General features: G+C 40.1%; 1 protein-coding gene and 1 long non-coding RNA gene across 4 annotated transcripts in view; one reads left to right on the top strand and one right to left on the bottom strand.

Moving 5' to 3' along the window:
• LOC307216861 overlaps positions 1 to 12,183 on the top strand; it is a 330,476-nt gene that overhangs the window by 212,721 nt on the left and 105,572 nt on the right. The gene's annotated exons all lie outside the window — the stretch shown is intronic.
• The window catches only part of ARMH3 (armadillo like helical domain containing 3), a 132,526-nt gene that overhangs the window by 79,216 nt on the left and 41,127 nt on the right, over positions 1 to 12,183 (bottom strand). For all 3 annotated transcript variants that reach the window (XM_079977434.1, XM_079977435.1, XM_079977433.1), the window contains exons 16-20: positions 10,399 to 10,457; positions 9,090 to 9,155; positions 8,319 to 8,388; positions 6,874 to 6,934; positions 4,825 to 4,913 (exon numbers count right to left, since the gene is read on the bottom strand). In XM_079977434.1, the coding sequence (XP_079833560.1) occupies positions 4,825 to 4,913; positions 6,874 to 6,934; positions 8,319 to 8,388; positions 9,090 to 9,155; positions 10,399 to 10,457 (345 nt within the window). The remainder of the gene's footprint in view (positions 1 to 4,824; positions 4,914 to 6,873; positions 6,935 to 8,318; positions 8,389 to 9,089; positions 9,156 to 10,398; positions 10,458 to 12,183) is intronic.

A 12,183-nucleotide genomic window follows, 5' to 3' on the forward strand; every position in this document is an offset into this window, starting at 1 on the left:
AATGCTTGAGCAGGGAGTTGGTGAACCACTCTTCACAACAAACTTCTAAAAATACTGACATCTTTCAGAAGTGGCTCAGCTCACTCAGCCAGAGTATCCTTCTTACAATGCTCAATGGTAGCTAGATGAAACAAGACAGGTATTGTTCCTGCAATACCAACCAGGTTGAATAAAGAAAATCAAGCAGAAACCTTAAGTTCCTTTATCTACTGTAAGGCCATCACGGGCAATGGCATAAGGCACACCTAGCTAGCTGAGCAGACCATAGCACTAGGACCTCTGGTTTGTACCTTAATGCCAACAGGTAACTAGAATTAACTGCTGCCAGAGTGAATGCCATCAGGTAAACAGAGCCTGGTCAAACCCTTTGTGGATAGACACACTTTCCACATAAACCAACTGAGATTGCCCTAAGGCGGCAGTGGCAGTATATTTCGATTTTTCCACTTCCAAAGCAATTCTTTTGAGGCCTGCACATTATACTTGTAATAATACCATGATGTCTTAACAACAACTACTCAAAGGCAGGAAGTAGGAAAACTCCAGGAAGAAATCTCCTAAGGGAGTAGCAGGGGGTTGTTTGCTAAGCAGGATGCAGGAACCAGCCACACTAAGCACCAATCAAATTGCGACACAAGAGTGATCAAAACACACTTGGTGAGAGAGAGGATTATTTACAAATAGGGTCTGACAGCGAGGTATCAGCACCGTCCTCCAGAGAGATACTCATGGATTCAGAGTTTGCTCTAGAAATAGATGTTCTTTTCTTACAAACAAGTGCATCAAACTTCCCTGAGGCACAGTGTCCCCCAGAATTCATGGACATGGCAGGCAATTACCAGGGGACACTACTTGTGCTGGAAGGCTTGCTGTCAATCAGCCAAGAAAGCAATGGGATTTTGCCAAAAGGGAGCTGGGGATATATAAGTGAAAGCGGAGGTGTGCCTGGCCACACAACGCCACAGGCAGAAGAAATGCCTGCCGTGAATGGATACTCTGCAATCTACCACCTGATCACTGAATGTCATAAACTGTGCTAACACCTACATAAGTACTCTACTTTAAAAACATGGACATACAGAACTTCAGTGAAGGCAATACAACTGTTTTAAGTGCTAGGTTATCAACACACTTCATAACATGGGCTATCCTGAACAAAATGCAGCACTTGAAGTGGCATTCATTGATTGATTGATTTAAATTGCACCAATGCCTTATCCATATGTTTTGATTTCTATTTTTTATTCCAACGTTTGTCTGACAAATACACTTGCTACTCACAATACAAAATGTGTGTTCTTGGCGCTGGAATAACAAAGCAAGAGTGGAAATTCTGCTGTTGTAAAGGTCATGCCACCACAGATCAGAACACCCCTATCCCGGCTAGTCAAAATGAGGACATATTTTTTATTCATCACAATTGTTAATGTTGCATTCTGACTTTTTTAAAAAGCCTTCCAATAGTAAAAAATTATAGAACTACATAAAAATATTATTATTATTATTATTTTAAAAACATTATTAAACACAGATAACATAAACATTGAAAAAATAGTGGATAGCAAAGCATAATTTAAAAAAAACATTGTTAAGGAAAAAGGTAAATGAAATAGCATTATATGTCTCTTGAGTTTATCTGGAGCGAGTATTTCAAAGATGGAGAGCTACTACTAAAAAGACTCGCTTCCCAGCTGTCACCCTCCTAATTTCTGACAAGGAGGGCACCTGAAGAAGGGCCTCTGAAGCAGATCAGATTTCAAACAGGTTCATAATTAACAAGTTAATAATTACCCTCATCCCAATGTTTGTTTGTTTTTTAAATGTTGTTTTCATTGAGAGAAGTCGCTCCATACAAACGAGGACAACATTTGTACAACAAAATCAAACTGTAGGTTTGGACATCAGGAACAGGACAAGGCAAAAAGTTACAGAACAAATCTTACACTACATCAAAGTGAACCATTATCAAATACCCAAAAATAGGGTTAAATTAACATCTTTGTCAATAAAAGACAATACGCTGATATTACATAGAGATTACTCAGCATAATCCAGGAATGAAAATCAAATAGAAATAAATTATTCTGAGATACGTGGATCTCTTATCTGACATAATTAATTTATGCCAGAAGGTTACCTCTCCATACCTTCCCTTTCTACTCTCAGTGGGAGGATGGGTCTGATCATTTCCACTTATGTACTCAGGCAATCGCTAGTAAATGGTTAAAAAGAGGTGTGTGAGGATACACTGTTTCGAAGTACGAGCTTAGAATCCTGTACAGGAAGACATTGCAAAATTTCCCCACATTTAGCCAAGGCTATTTCCCAGCATGCTTGGGGGGCAACTGGGCACTCCCCATTGAAAGCATCCACTTTCCCACATTGCTTCAAAGACTTAGGGCTTCGGGTCCAAGCTGTTTTGGCACTAACACTTTGAATTATGCCTGTAAGTAAACAGGTAGATGAAAATATGTGTTCCAGTTAACTGATTAAAAAAAAGGACAGCTAGACAATTAACATTTCCAAACAATCTTCTGGGACAGCTTAACATACAATGCATTATGTTGGGGATGCCAACATGTATGCCCTAGGCTAGGGCAAGTTCAGCACACACGCACACACATACAAGACACATATTGGGCCTGGTTTGGCCATCCCAATCTCGATCTGCTAAATAATGTTGTGCCTGCATGTTCGCTCCTTGTCTTTTTCACATCTGGCTTCAGAAAAATTATCTTGGCTTCTTGAGCAAGTCTCTGAACATCTGAACTGGGAAACTGTGACTTAAGGAGTCCCTCCAAACCAGAATATGAAACCATGAAGGCCAAGGCCTTCCGAAGTAAACAGGAAGTTGGATGGGAGGCTAGTATGTCCCTGATCACAGCTACTATCTAAACAAGTGGGGTTTGCCCCAAGAAACCTTTGTGCTGCATATGCTGATCTAACTTTCTTTAGTTGTATGACACTGTGAGGGCTTTCCTTGCAACTAAAGCTGCAAGTCTCACCACCCTGATGTGCTTCCTTTATGATGACTTAAGCAATGTTTCCCTGCTGGAGTCTTCTGAAGAACAGAAAGGTAGGGGAAGAAGAAAGTGGAGCAAGAGAAGAACAAACTTTGTGTAGGCGTGTAGAAGAACAGAATGGAGATACACAATAGGAGACAGATCTGGTGGTTGAAATACATAGGAAGAGTTTTAGGAGCAACAAGCTAGTGTTTTGGCAGAATGCAGTAGACAAGAGGAACTTGCTTTTGACCTGAGCAAAGGCAGGAAACAAATTGGAGAGCCAACAGGAGAAGATACCAGCAAGCCTTTAGGACTGCATGTTTCATGCCCTCCAAGCAGTATTTTTAGAAGCTGTATGAACACCAGGCATATAGCTCCACTGGTGTGTATAGGGTAAATGATAACTGTCAGTCTGTTATTCATTCCAAGAATAACAAGCACTAGCTAATGGTTTGGTACTTCGCCATATGAATCAGCCTTGTCTTTAAGTGCAACTGAACAGAGCTTGATGTTACACATATTTCATAGCTGCTATCCAAAGCAGCAGCACCACAAATCTGCCCTCCCCCAGCAATGCTTAGAAATGCAAAATGTGTGATATGCAAGTTCATATCAAGTGGCAGCAAAAAACATTATCAGGGTGAGAGAGAAGGGGGAAAGCTCTCATAATGTTCAGTGCCAGCCACAGCTCTGACAAAAGCAAGGGGGACAGAAATATTGCTAATTCATTAATAGAGAAAAGATATATCACCCTCTGTACTCTGCTTTAGAAAACCGAAAGGAGCCACATGTCACAAAAAGGAATGTGAACTGATTGAGGCAGAATCAGATAACAGCAGTATTTTCACCTAGCTGCAGTTAGCCATAGAGGTAAGACTGCTAGCCATCTAACAAAGCTTTGCTTTAAGAACAATTTAACGCAGCTTCCCAATTGCCCTTCCCTAAAGAGTTTCATTGAAAAAACCAAGCCATTAGCTATTGTTCCCAGGACGTATAATAGGACTAGACCATTTCTATAACAACTTCTTTATTAAAGCATGGAAACTTTTATGGTGAGGGCACAGTTAGCTGTACTCAAAAATTACTTGCTGGTCCTGCTTCCAGGCACAGAACAAGAAGACAGAATTAGAAGCTAGACAAACCGATTAGCTCAATCCTTTTCATCCTCCAGAGGCAAAAGTCAGTTCACTGCCTGTCTATTAAGTATTGCTATGCCCCATTTCAGTTTAAATCTCCCAGGGCAGAGCTACAATGCTTGGATTAGGGCTAGTAGGGACACAGTAGCGTGACACAAGGTTCTCACCCCACCGCCCCTCTTTAATATTCAGGCAAACCTGAATCTTACCTGCCTTTATCCACCAACAGCAGTAGCCAATGATGAGGAGTAGGAGTGGGGATTGCATAGTATGACATTAGATTTCAAAGTAAATCTGTCTGAAACTTACAGGGACAAAAGGGAGAACTGAACATGAAAAATAGCACCTACTTGTTAGGATCACACCTATTTCTGCTCTAAAATTTAACAGCGATTAGAACAGATCCTATATAGAAACTTTTCACCTGATATGGAGGAAGCTCGACCTAAAGAAAACCACTCATACAGCTTGATTTAAACAGCTACTTCTCCTGCTCCTTGCTTCCCCACAATTATACTTCCTGGTGCAATCATGCTTCGAAAGGTAGAGGACAATGGGCAACACACTTCAGTTATTGTAGTAATTCTGATTCTAGAACAACAAAACACCAAGCTTGCAAAGGGACAAGAAGGATAAACTGGTACTGGATGAGAGGCAAGCAAGCAAATAATAATAATAATTACCTGACCAGAGTTCCCTCCAAGTGTAATGAAGCCTCACTCTGCATTTCTTCTGGTAGCAAAGCAGCTTGTGCACTATTTGAATGCAGCGTCTGGAGAAAACAGAGAGGAAAGTCTAATGAAATAAGCAGCATGTAATTGTGATATACAGTGCAGGAACACTGGCAAATTTTCAAGAGCCAGCTGCATAAAAGTGATATTGTTATTTAATTTCGGTATTGCTTCCTCAAAGGCATATCAAAGTGATCTCACCAAACAAATACAAAATTTCACAATACAAAAACAACATATATAAAACAACTGCATATATAAAAATAGCTACCAATTACACACATAAAACAATTACAAATCAGTACATATATAAACACAGTTAAAACCATTTGGTATCCAATACAGATATTGCGTCGAATAAAGATCTCCTATTGGAAAGTTGATTGAAAAAGGGAAGTCTTTAACAGACACCAAAAAGACAATTAAGATGGTGCCTGTCTGAGTTCCAGTGGATAGCTGCCGCTACACTACAGACTTCCTTAAAAGATGCTATCTTCAGGATTCCCCCTCCTGCAGAATGTAGGGATCAGTTATATTTATTATTATTTCATTATTGTGTTTCTATCCCACCTGTCCTCCAGTGAGCTCAAGGTAGTGCACCAGTTCCACCCCACTCCATTATATCCCTGCAACAGGTCTTAGTCCGGCACTCAACCACCACACTACACTGGCTCAGACTGCTGGGTATATAAGGATGTGAATGTGTTTTCAGTATCCTCATCCCCAGCTGTATATGGCCTTTTTCCACCCATGCCAGCACCTTGAACTTTGCCAATTAGGTACTGGGCTGTCAATGGAATTATTTCAACAGCCCATTAATATGATGGTGATATTCAGCCAAAGTGAGCTGTCATTTTCTGCACTAGCTGCAGCTTCCAGTTTAACCTCAAGGGCTGTTCCACAAAGAGCTACATCCACATATAGGCAGCACATGGCCGACAGTTGTCAGGCTACCCTGGTCCAGAAACAGTTGTAGCTGGCTGATCAGCCAAAGCTAGAAAATGTCTCTCCTGGCCATCGGGGTCCATCTCTGGTGACAAAAAGAGTAAACTCACACTACAAACCTGATCCTTTGGGAGGAGCACAACTCTGTCCAAAGCAGGCAATTGACCAATTATCTGGACTCAAAAACCAACCAATCACAATGCCTGTCTTGCCAGGATACCAAGTCAGTTTCTTCTTACCCAGACTACCACTGAGTCCAGGCATTGATCCAGAGATACACTCTCCTGATTCAAACACTACTGAGAAATAAAGCTGGCATGACACCTTGTACCAAATCTTCAAGGGGCCGCCTGCAATGGATTCATAGAGACGATAGGATGATAACCTGCAGATACTAACCCGCAGCACCACACAGCACACTTGGCAGGAGGCTGAAAGATAATCACTTCTGAGTTCTTCACCTATTGCAACACAGTAACACTTTTTTTTGTAAACTGTTTCGAGCACAAATGCATTTGTGGGAAATGAAGCATTATAAATGATTTGATTAATCTCCCAGTCTCTCACAGTACACAAAGGTTAGATGCTGCTGACATTCAAATAGTCCTTTAAAAGAATTTTGAAAGAACATCTCAAGAGCTACATATGATACGTGGTATTGATAAGCCAGGTAAAATGAAGTGGCTTCTTGCATGCACAGGCATCAAAGCACTGCCCCCCCTGCCCCCGCTTTCCTTTTTGGCCTTTTATAGGCCATTAGCACCGTGTTTCACCATCTCTCCTGGACAATGCTTCACACACTTGCCTGGTGTTTTGAAATACTTTCCAGCTCAAGATTTTTGCTCTTGTTCTGTTGATTAAGTAATTTAGGAAAACTCTCCGAATGGGAATTCGTTTCAATTTCAATTTCTTGGCACATTGAACAAAAGCACAACTCTTAGGGAGTTTCCTGAAATTACCTCGGGGAGGGAAATCATTCTGTTTTTTTTTAAAAAAAAATAAAAAGCGATGCCTGTTAATAAATGCCTCAATATGCTTTAGTCAGCTATTACTTACACATAAAGATCCATGGGAAACTCTTTCATCATGTGTGTAATGATAAATTCTACCATCAGATCTAGAAGGAAAGGATATAGATATCATGACAAAACTATGACGAAGACCTTGGACTTATAACCAATTTAAGTTTTCGTTTTCAGATCGTGAACTTGCACTGCCTAGTGTTAACATCAATGCAGACAGAACACACTATAATTATGAGCAGTGGGAAGGGACCGTATGGAGAGTTCTGGCTGTGGTTATTCTCTTTTCCAAAAACCTGAGATGATACTAGTGGGAAATGAATGCCTTAAAAGGCATGTTTGTGTATGCCTTTCAACTCCCAAGCATCAAATCCTTCAAACAGTTGTCCAACTTTCCCCTTATCATCCATATCAAAAGCTACTTTTGAGGGCTAGATTTCTACTTATTTCAAATCTCGCCACTGGTAGAAAATTCCTGCAAAAAACAAGTTTCAGAAATTTGCTGTGACAGGGGGCCATATTTATTTTACACTAGATAATGAGATACAAAATGGTGCTTTACATCTATGGAGAATGTTCCAAAGCACAATAAATCTGACAGGGTCTCAATAATAGCTTAAATTGTTCCTGTGTCACTGAGTCAATAAAGTCTAATGGCATCACACAGGTTCAGAAATATTCAATTTCTATTTCTGGCCTTTTGTCAATGTTTTCCAGAGTGGACAAGGTGACCCAGACACTTTTGCCAATATTTGCCTGTCTTTCCTACCAATTTTCAAAGAACTGTAGAGTAGAGCGGAACCTAAAGAATCTTATATTCAATTGTCCACACCGGCTCATCCAGCCTCTTATTTAAAGTCATCAGCAGTTAATTTTATTTATGTGCAGCACTAATATGTTAGATTTTAGTGCATTATCCAGCTAAGGAAAGTTGGCAAAACAGTATTCCATTAGCTTCTGAAACTCTTTGGAACAAATGTGTTCCATTACTCTGCAGCCAATTTCTGTTAAGATTTATTTATAAAGACTCACTTTTCTCCTTGCACAAAGTAAGTAAAGGGGTAGGCAGAGAAGAGGCAAGAAGATGCCATATTGGTAAATGGAATACATTTTAGAATTAATGCCTAGCTGGCAAAGTACTGAGGAATGTTCTCCTGAGGGAGGTTCGGCTGGCACCTTCATTATATACCTTAGGGCACCAGGCAAAAACGTTTCTCTTCAACCAGCCCTTTGGCTGATTAACATCCTATACCCTTTTAAATGTATTTGTGGGAGGAAGTAGGGGGTTATTGGTTTGCCTGGTTTTTTTTGTTCTTGTTTTGTTCTTATGTATTTTATGTTTTTATCTTGTATTTTCATGTTGTGAACTGCCCTGAGATCTATAAATGAAGGGCAATATACAAATTAAATAAATAAATCTCCCCCCCCCCCCCACGATCTTTGGAATAGCTGCTGACCAAATCTAGTAAGTACACTTACCCAGCACTGCGCAAACCAGAGGCCGACAGGGAAGGTTCTTGTCAGCAGCTTTCTTTCTGTGTCTCATAGGCTTCAAAACACATGGAGATAAAATAGTCATGTGGCATGGAGCAGGGACACCCAAGATACGTTATCTCAAATACTTTCCATGCAAATAAAACTGCTGCCCAAAGGGATAGCTTTCCCCCTCTCCCATTCCACACAGTCTCATTGGTCACTTTACTGATTTGGCTATAAGCAAAGACCAGGGTATCTGTAGGCTGGGTTTTGGATAGGCTGTACCTCCTATTGTGTCCTTCAACACAATGTCCATACACATCACTGCTAGAGGAAAAAATACTGAGCTAGGTAGGAGATTTTCATACAATCATTGGCTAGAATGTTTTATCTACAAGTCAGGAAGAAAAGATTTTCATAGTAAGATAACTGTTATGACCATTGGTGTCTGAAGTTAAGGAGCCATGACAGAAAAGACAATTTTATGCATGAGCTAAATACAAATCATAAGTGACCCCATGAGAGATGTGCATTTTTGAAACCTTATGTTAATATGGGTTTTTTCAGGATTAATTTATGATATTCTAACACACTAGAATTACATTTCAAAATTCTGTTCAGTTATCTCAATTATTTAAACATATTATTAAAGTGTGTTTAATCAACATTAAGTAGGTTTTCAAATATTTGGAAGCATCACCATGCATGAATGATATCCAATTTAAGAGTCCACCCCAGCCTGGTAAACCAAGGCACTTAATGAGAGAGACTCACCATTCTGTGGAGGTTTACTCGAAAATTCATGTTGTCATCATGCAGAAAAGCATTAGCATACTGGTCCTATTAAGGAAGGAAAAAACACTGCAGTCATGAAAGGTAACACTTGCAAAACTGCCAAGTAAATATTATACAGGTAACTACTGGTAATTATCAGTCTTTTTATTATGTTTTTAAGTGTGCTTTTAAATTATGCTTTTATGCAGATACTCCATATGGATGACTAGCCCAGCTCAAAAACCCCACAAAAAACTGGATGCATTTTGTTGCTTCCTTCTGATGTTCATCTTTGCAGGAAAGTGTCAGGAAAATTGTAATGCACTCTGCAGAATTCACAAAGAAGCTTCTTTACAATAATGTATATAGAAAGCGTTATGGCGACATTCCAATGGACTCATTGTCACTGGAGTTATTACAGCTTGAGCTGCTGGAAGATGGCTCAGCAGCCTCAGTCAGCTTTCATTTTAGCTTTAATTCTAAATCAAATCATGTTCTATGTAACACAAGTATGGCAACAAATTTGCTCTCCTTGAATTCCACAGTCAAACACACCCTGGTTGAAAGCAGGCAATAACTCTGTCTTCTGCTACCTACATTCCTCTCAAGTAAGCTTAGGTGATATCAACAGCAGCTAATTGCTGAGGCTTTTAAAATAATAATAATAATAATAATAATAATAATAATAATGAAATGGAAATAATAAGAATTCATGGCCTCCTGAAATACCACTTTAAAATAATAATGAAACGGAAATAATAGGAATTCATGGCCTCTTGAAACTTTAAAAACCAAGATTCTGGGTAGCATTGATGCAGAATGAGCTGCTGTAGGGCAGAAGGGTCTTGCTCTAATGCTAAACAAAACAGAACCCCAACTATTAGCTGGCACTTGAACAAATATACTTTTTCCAATAGAAAAATTGGACTCCTCTAGGAGACTGGAAAGCACCAATGTGTAATCATGTATCACTTCCTAGTTGACCTGTGTCAAGTGCCTTCTGCAGAAGTATATACACATACACACATAAGTGTATACATACACACACACACACACACACACACACACACAAGTGATCTCTCATGTTTACTGCTCCAAACGTTCAGCATCAGAATAAAAGTAATGTACAAAAGGGAATGATTTGTTTGGGAAGCTGACCATCAGCACATGGTTAACTATAAATACCGCATTAGTTATCATTCGACTTCCTAAAGAAAGGAGGGCTAGGAATGCAGGCTTATCGCCAGGTCACAGGCTAGAGGCTAATGCATATGTAAATGAGATACAGGACACCAGCAGCGGGGCTTACCTCTGCTATGCAGGTCAAGATAATCAGACAGAGCTTGCCACTGTGAAGCCGGTGTTCATCTGCAAATGAAAAACAGCAGGTCCCATATGAGCCACTTACACCTTGATGTGCCAAAGGGTCAAGTAGGTGAATCAGGAAGCAGAAAAAGCAGAGCAAGAGGTGAGGCATCAGTAGCATTTCAGCTCTGCGCTCAAAGTTGTTACCCTAGACAAGAAACTGTAAGACCTCCAAAGATCTGTAATAAAGCTTGTGCTATTAATCCTGGTTTCATAGTCTCTGTAATAAAGCTTGTGCTATTAATCCTGGTTTCATAGTCTCTCTTTACATCTTTGATGTTAATCTTTTCCACTGTGTCTATGTAACACAGCCACTAGACTTACTATTAGTACAAAAATAGTTCTTGTCCCAAAGCCTATCGTTAAGGTTGGGTAACCTGTGGCCCTCCAGATGTTGTTGGACTACAACTCCCATCATTCTTCTCTTCCCTATCATCACGCCTAGTTCTGGAACCTTTTTTCTAGCAAAATAGCACAGGAATTTAGGGCTACTAAAGGCTGCTAGACATGACAGCTGTAGTCTACCTTCACAGTCACAGGTAATATGCCTCCATCTACCAGATGCTAGGAATCATAGGCAGGGAAAGTGCTGTTGCACTCAAGTCCTATTTGCTGGCTTCCCATCGGCATCTCGTTGGCCACTTGGTAGACAAGATGGGCCTTCATTCTGATCTAGCAGAGCTCTTATCATCCTCTTTTGGCCTTGTAAAGCCTTGTACAATGAGATGGATTTTCTGGCTAACAATGAAGAGCCTTGAAGAGTGGTGGGCAGCCTTGACATGGATCCAATTGTTAACTCTGCTCACTAGGGACAAATAGTCATTTTAAAAAAGATAAACGTGAAAGCCTCAAAACTGTGGGCAGCTTTGGGCATCACAATAAGCCATCGTTTATCATGACAGGAACAAGCCAAAGGAAGCTATCAGATCACATCTTACGTCTTTCTCTGATGCAACCATAATGAGGAAATTGGAAGTTGTTGATTAACTGCAATCTGCATTATGTCCAAAACTAAAACTGTGATTAATCTCAAATAAGAATTGTTCAAACAAGGTGGCTTATAACCCATGGTAATGAAGCTGGCTTGTTTTTAATACATATTTATTTAAGATGAACCAGTTTTCACATCCAGGTGAAACAACAAGCTATGATTGATCGAAATGGAAGAAAAAGCTTCTAATCTCCTCTTTGCAGCCATGGCACAAGAGGAGGGGAAGAGAGCACATGCAAGCCCAAAACTTGCTGAAACTCGTTCCCAACACAATAAAGCATGGCTTTTCATGACATCCAAACCAGTTCTGTGGGTACATGTAAAGGACAATGGCACACAAGTACATTTAAACATTGTCATCCCTTGAGGCCAGGTGTGTTACCAATTTAAAAAGAGAGCTCCAGTACTCTGGAGCCTTGTTATCTTTTCACTGCAAGACATAGAGGCCACAGTCGTGTGTCCTTTGGGATTACATGCCAGGCATTACTTTTCTATACTGAGCATTTGCTCTTTAGATTACTCATACTGCAAGTGATGCAATATGTTCAACAGCACATCATTGGGTATGGATCTGCAGCTGCACAGAACAGTACTTTAGTATAAGCACATCTCACTCCTCCTTATAAGCCATAAGTACATTATAAAAATGACACAGCTACCCCGATATGGATACCGACTTTGGTCCTAGGTAATAGATGAGGTGACAGAGAGAGGGAGGTTCTGCTACCATGCCATTTC

Source organism: Podarcis cretensis (assembly GCF_951804945.1).
Source record: "Podarcis cretensis genome assembly, chromosome: 5".
Classification (NCBI taxonomy): domain Eukaryota; kingdom Metazoa; phylum Chordata; class Lepidosauria; order Squamata; family Lacertidae; genus Podarcis; species Podarcis cretensis.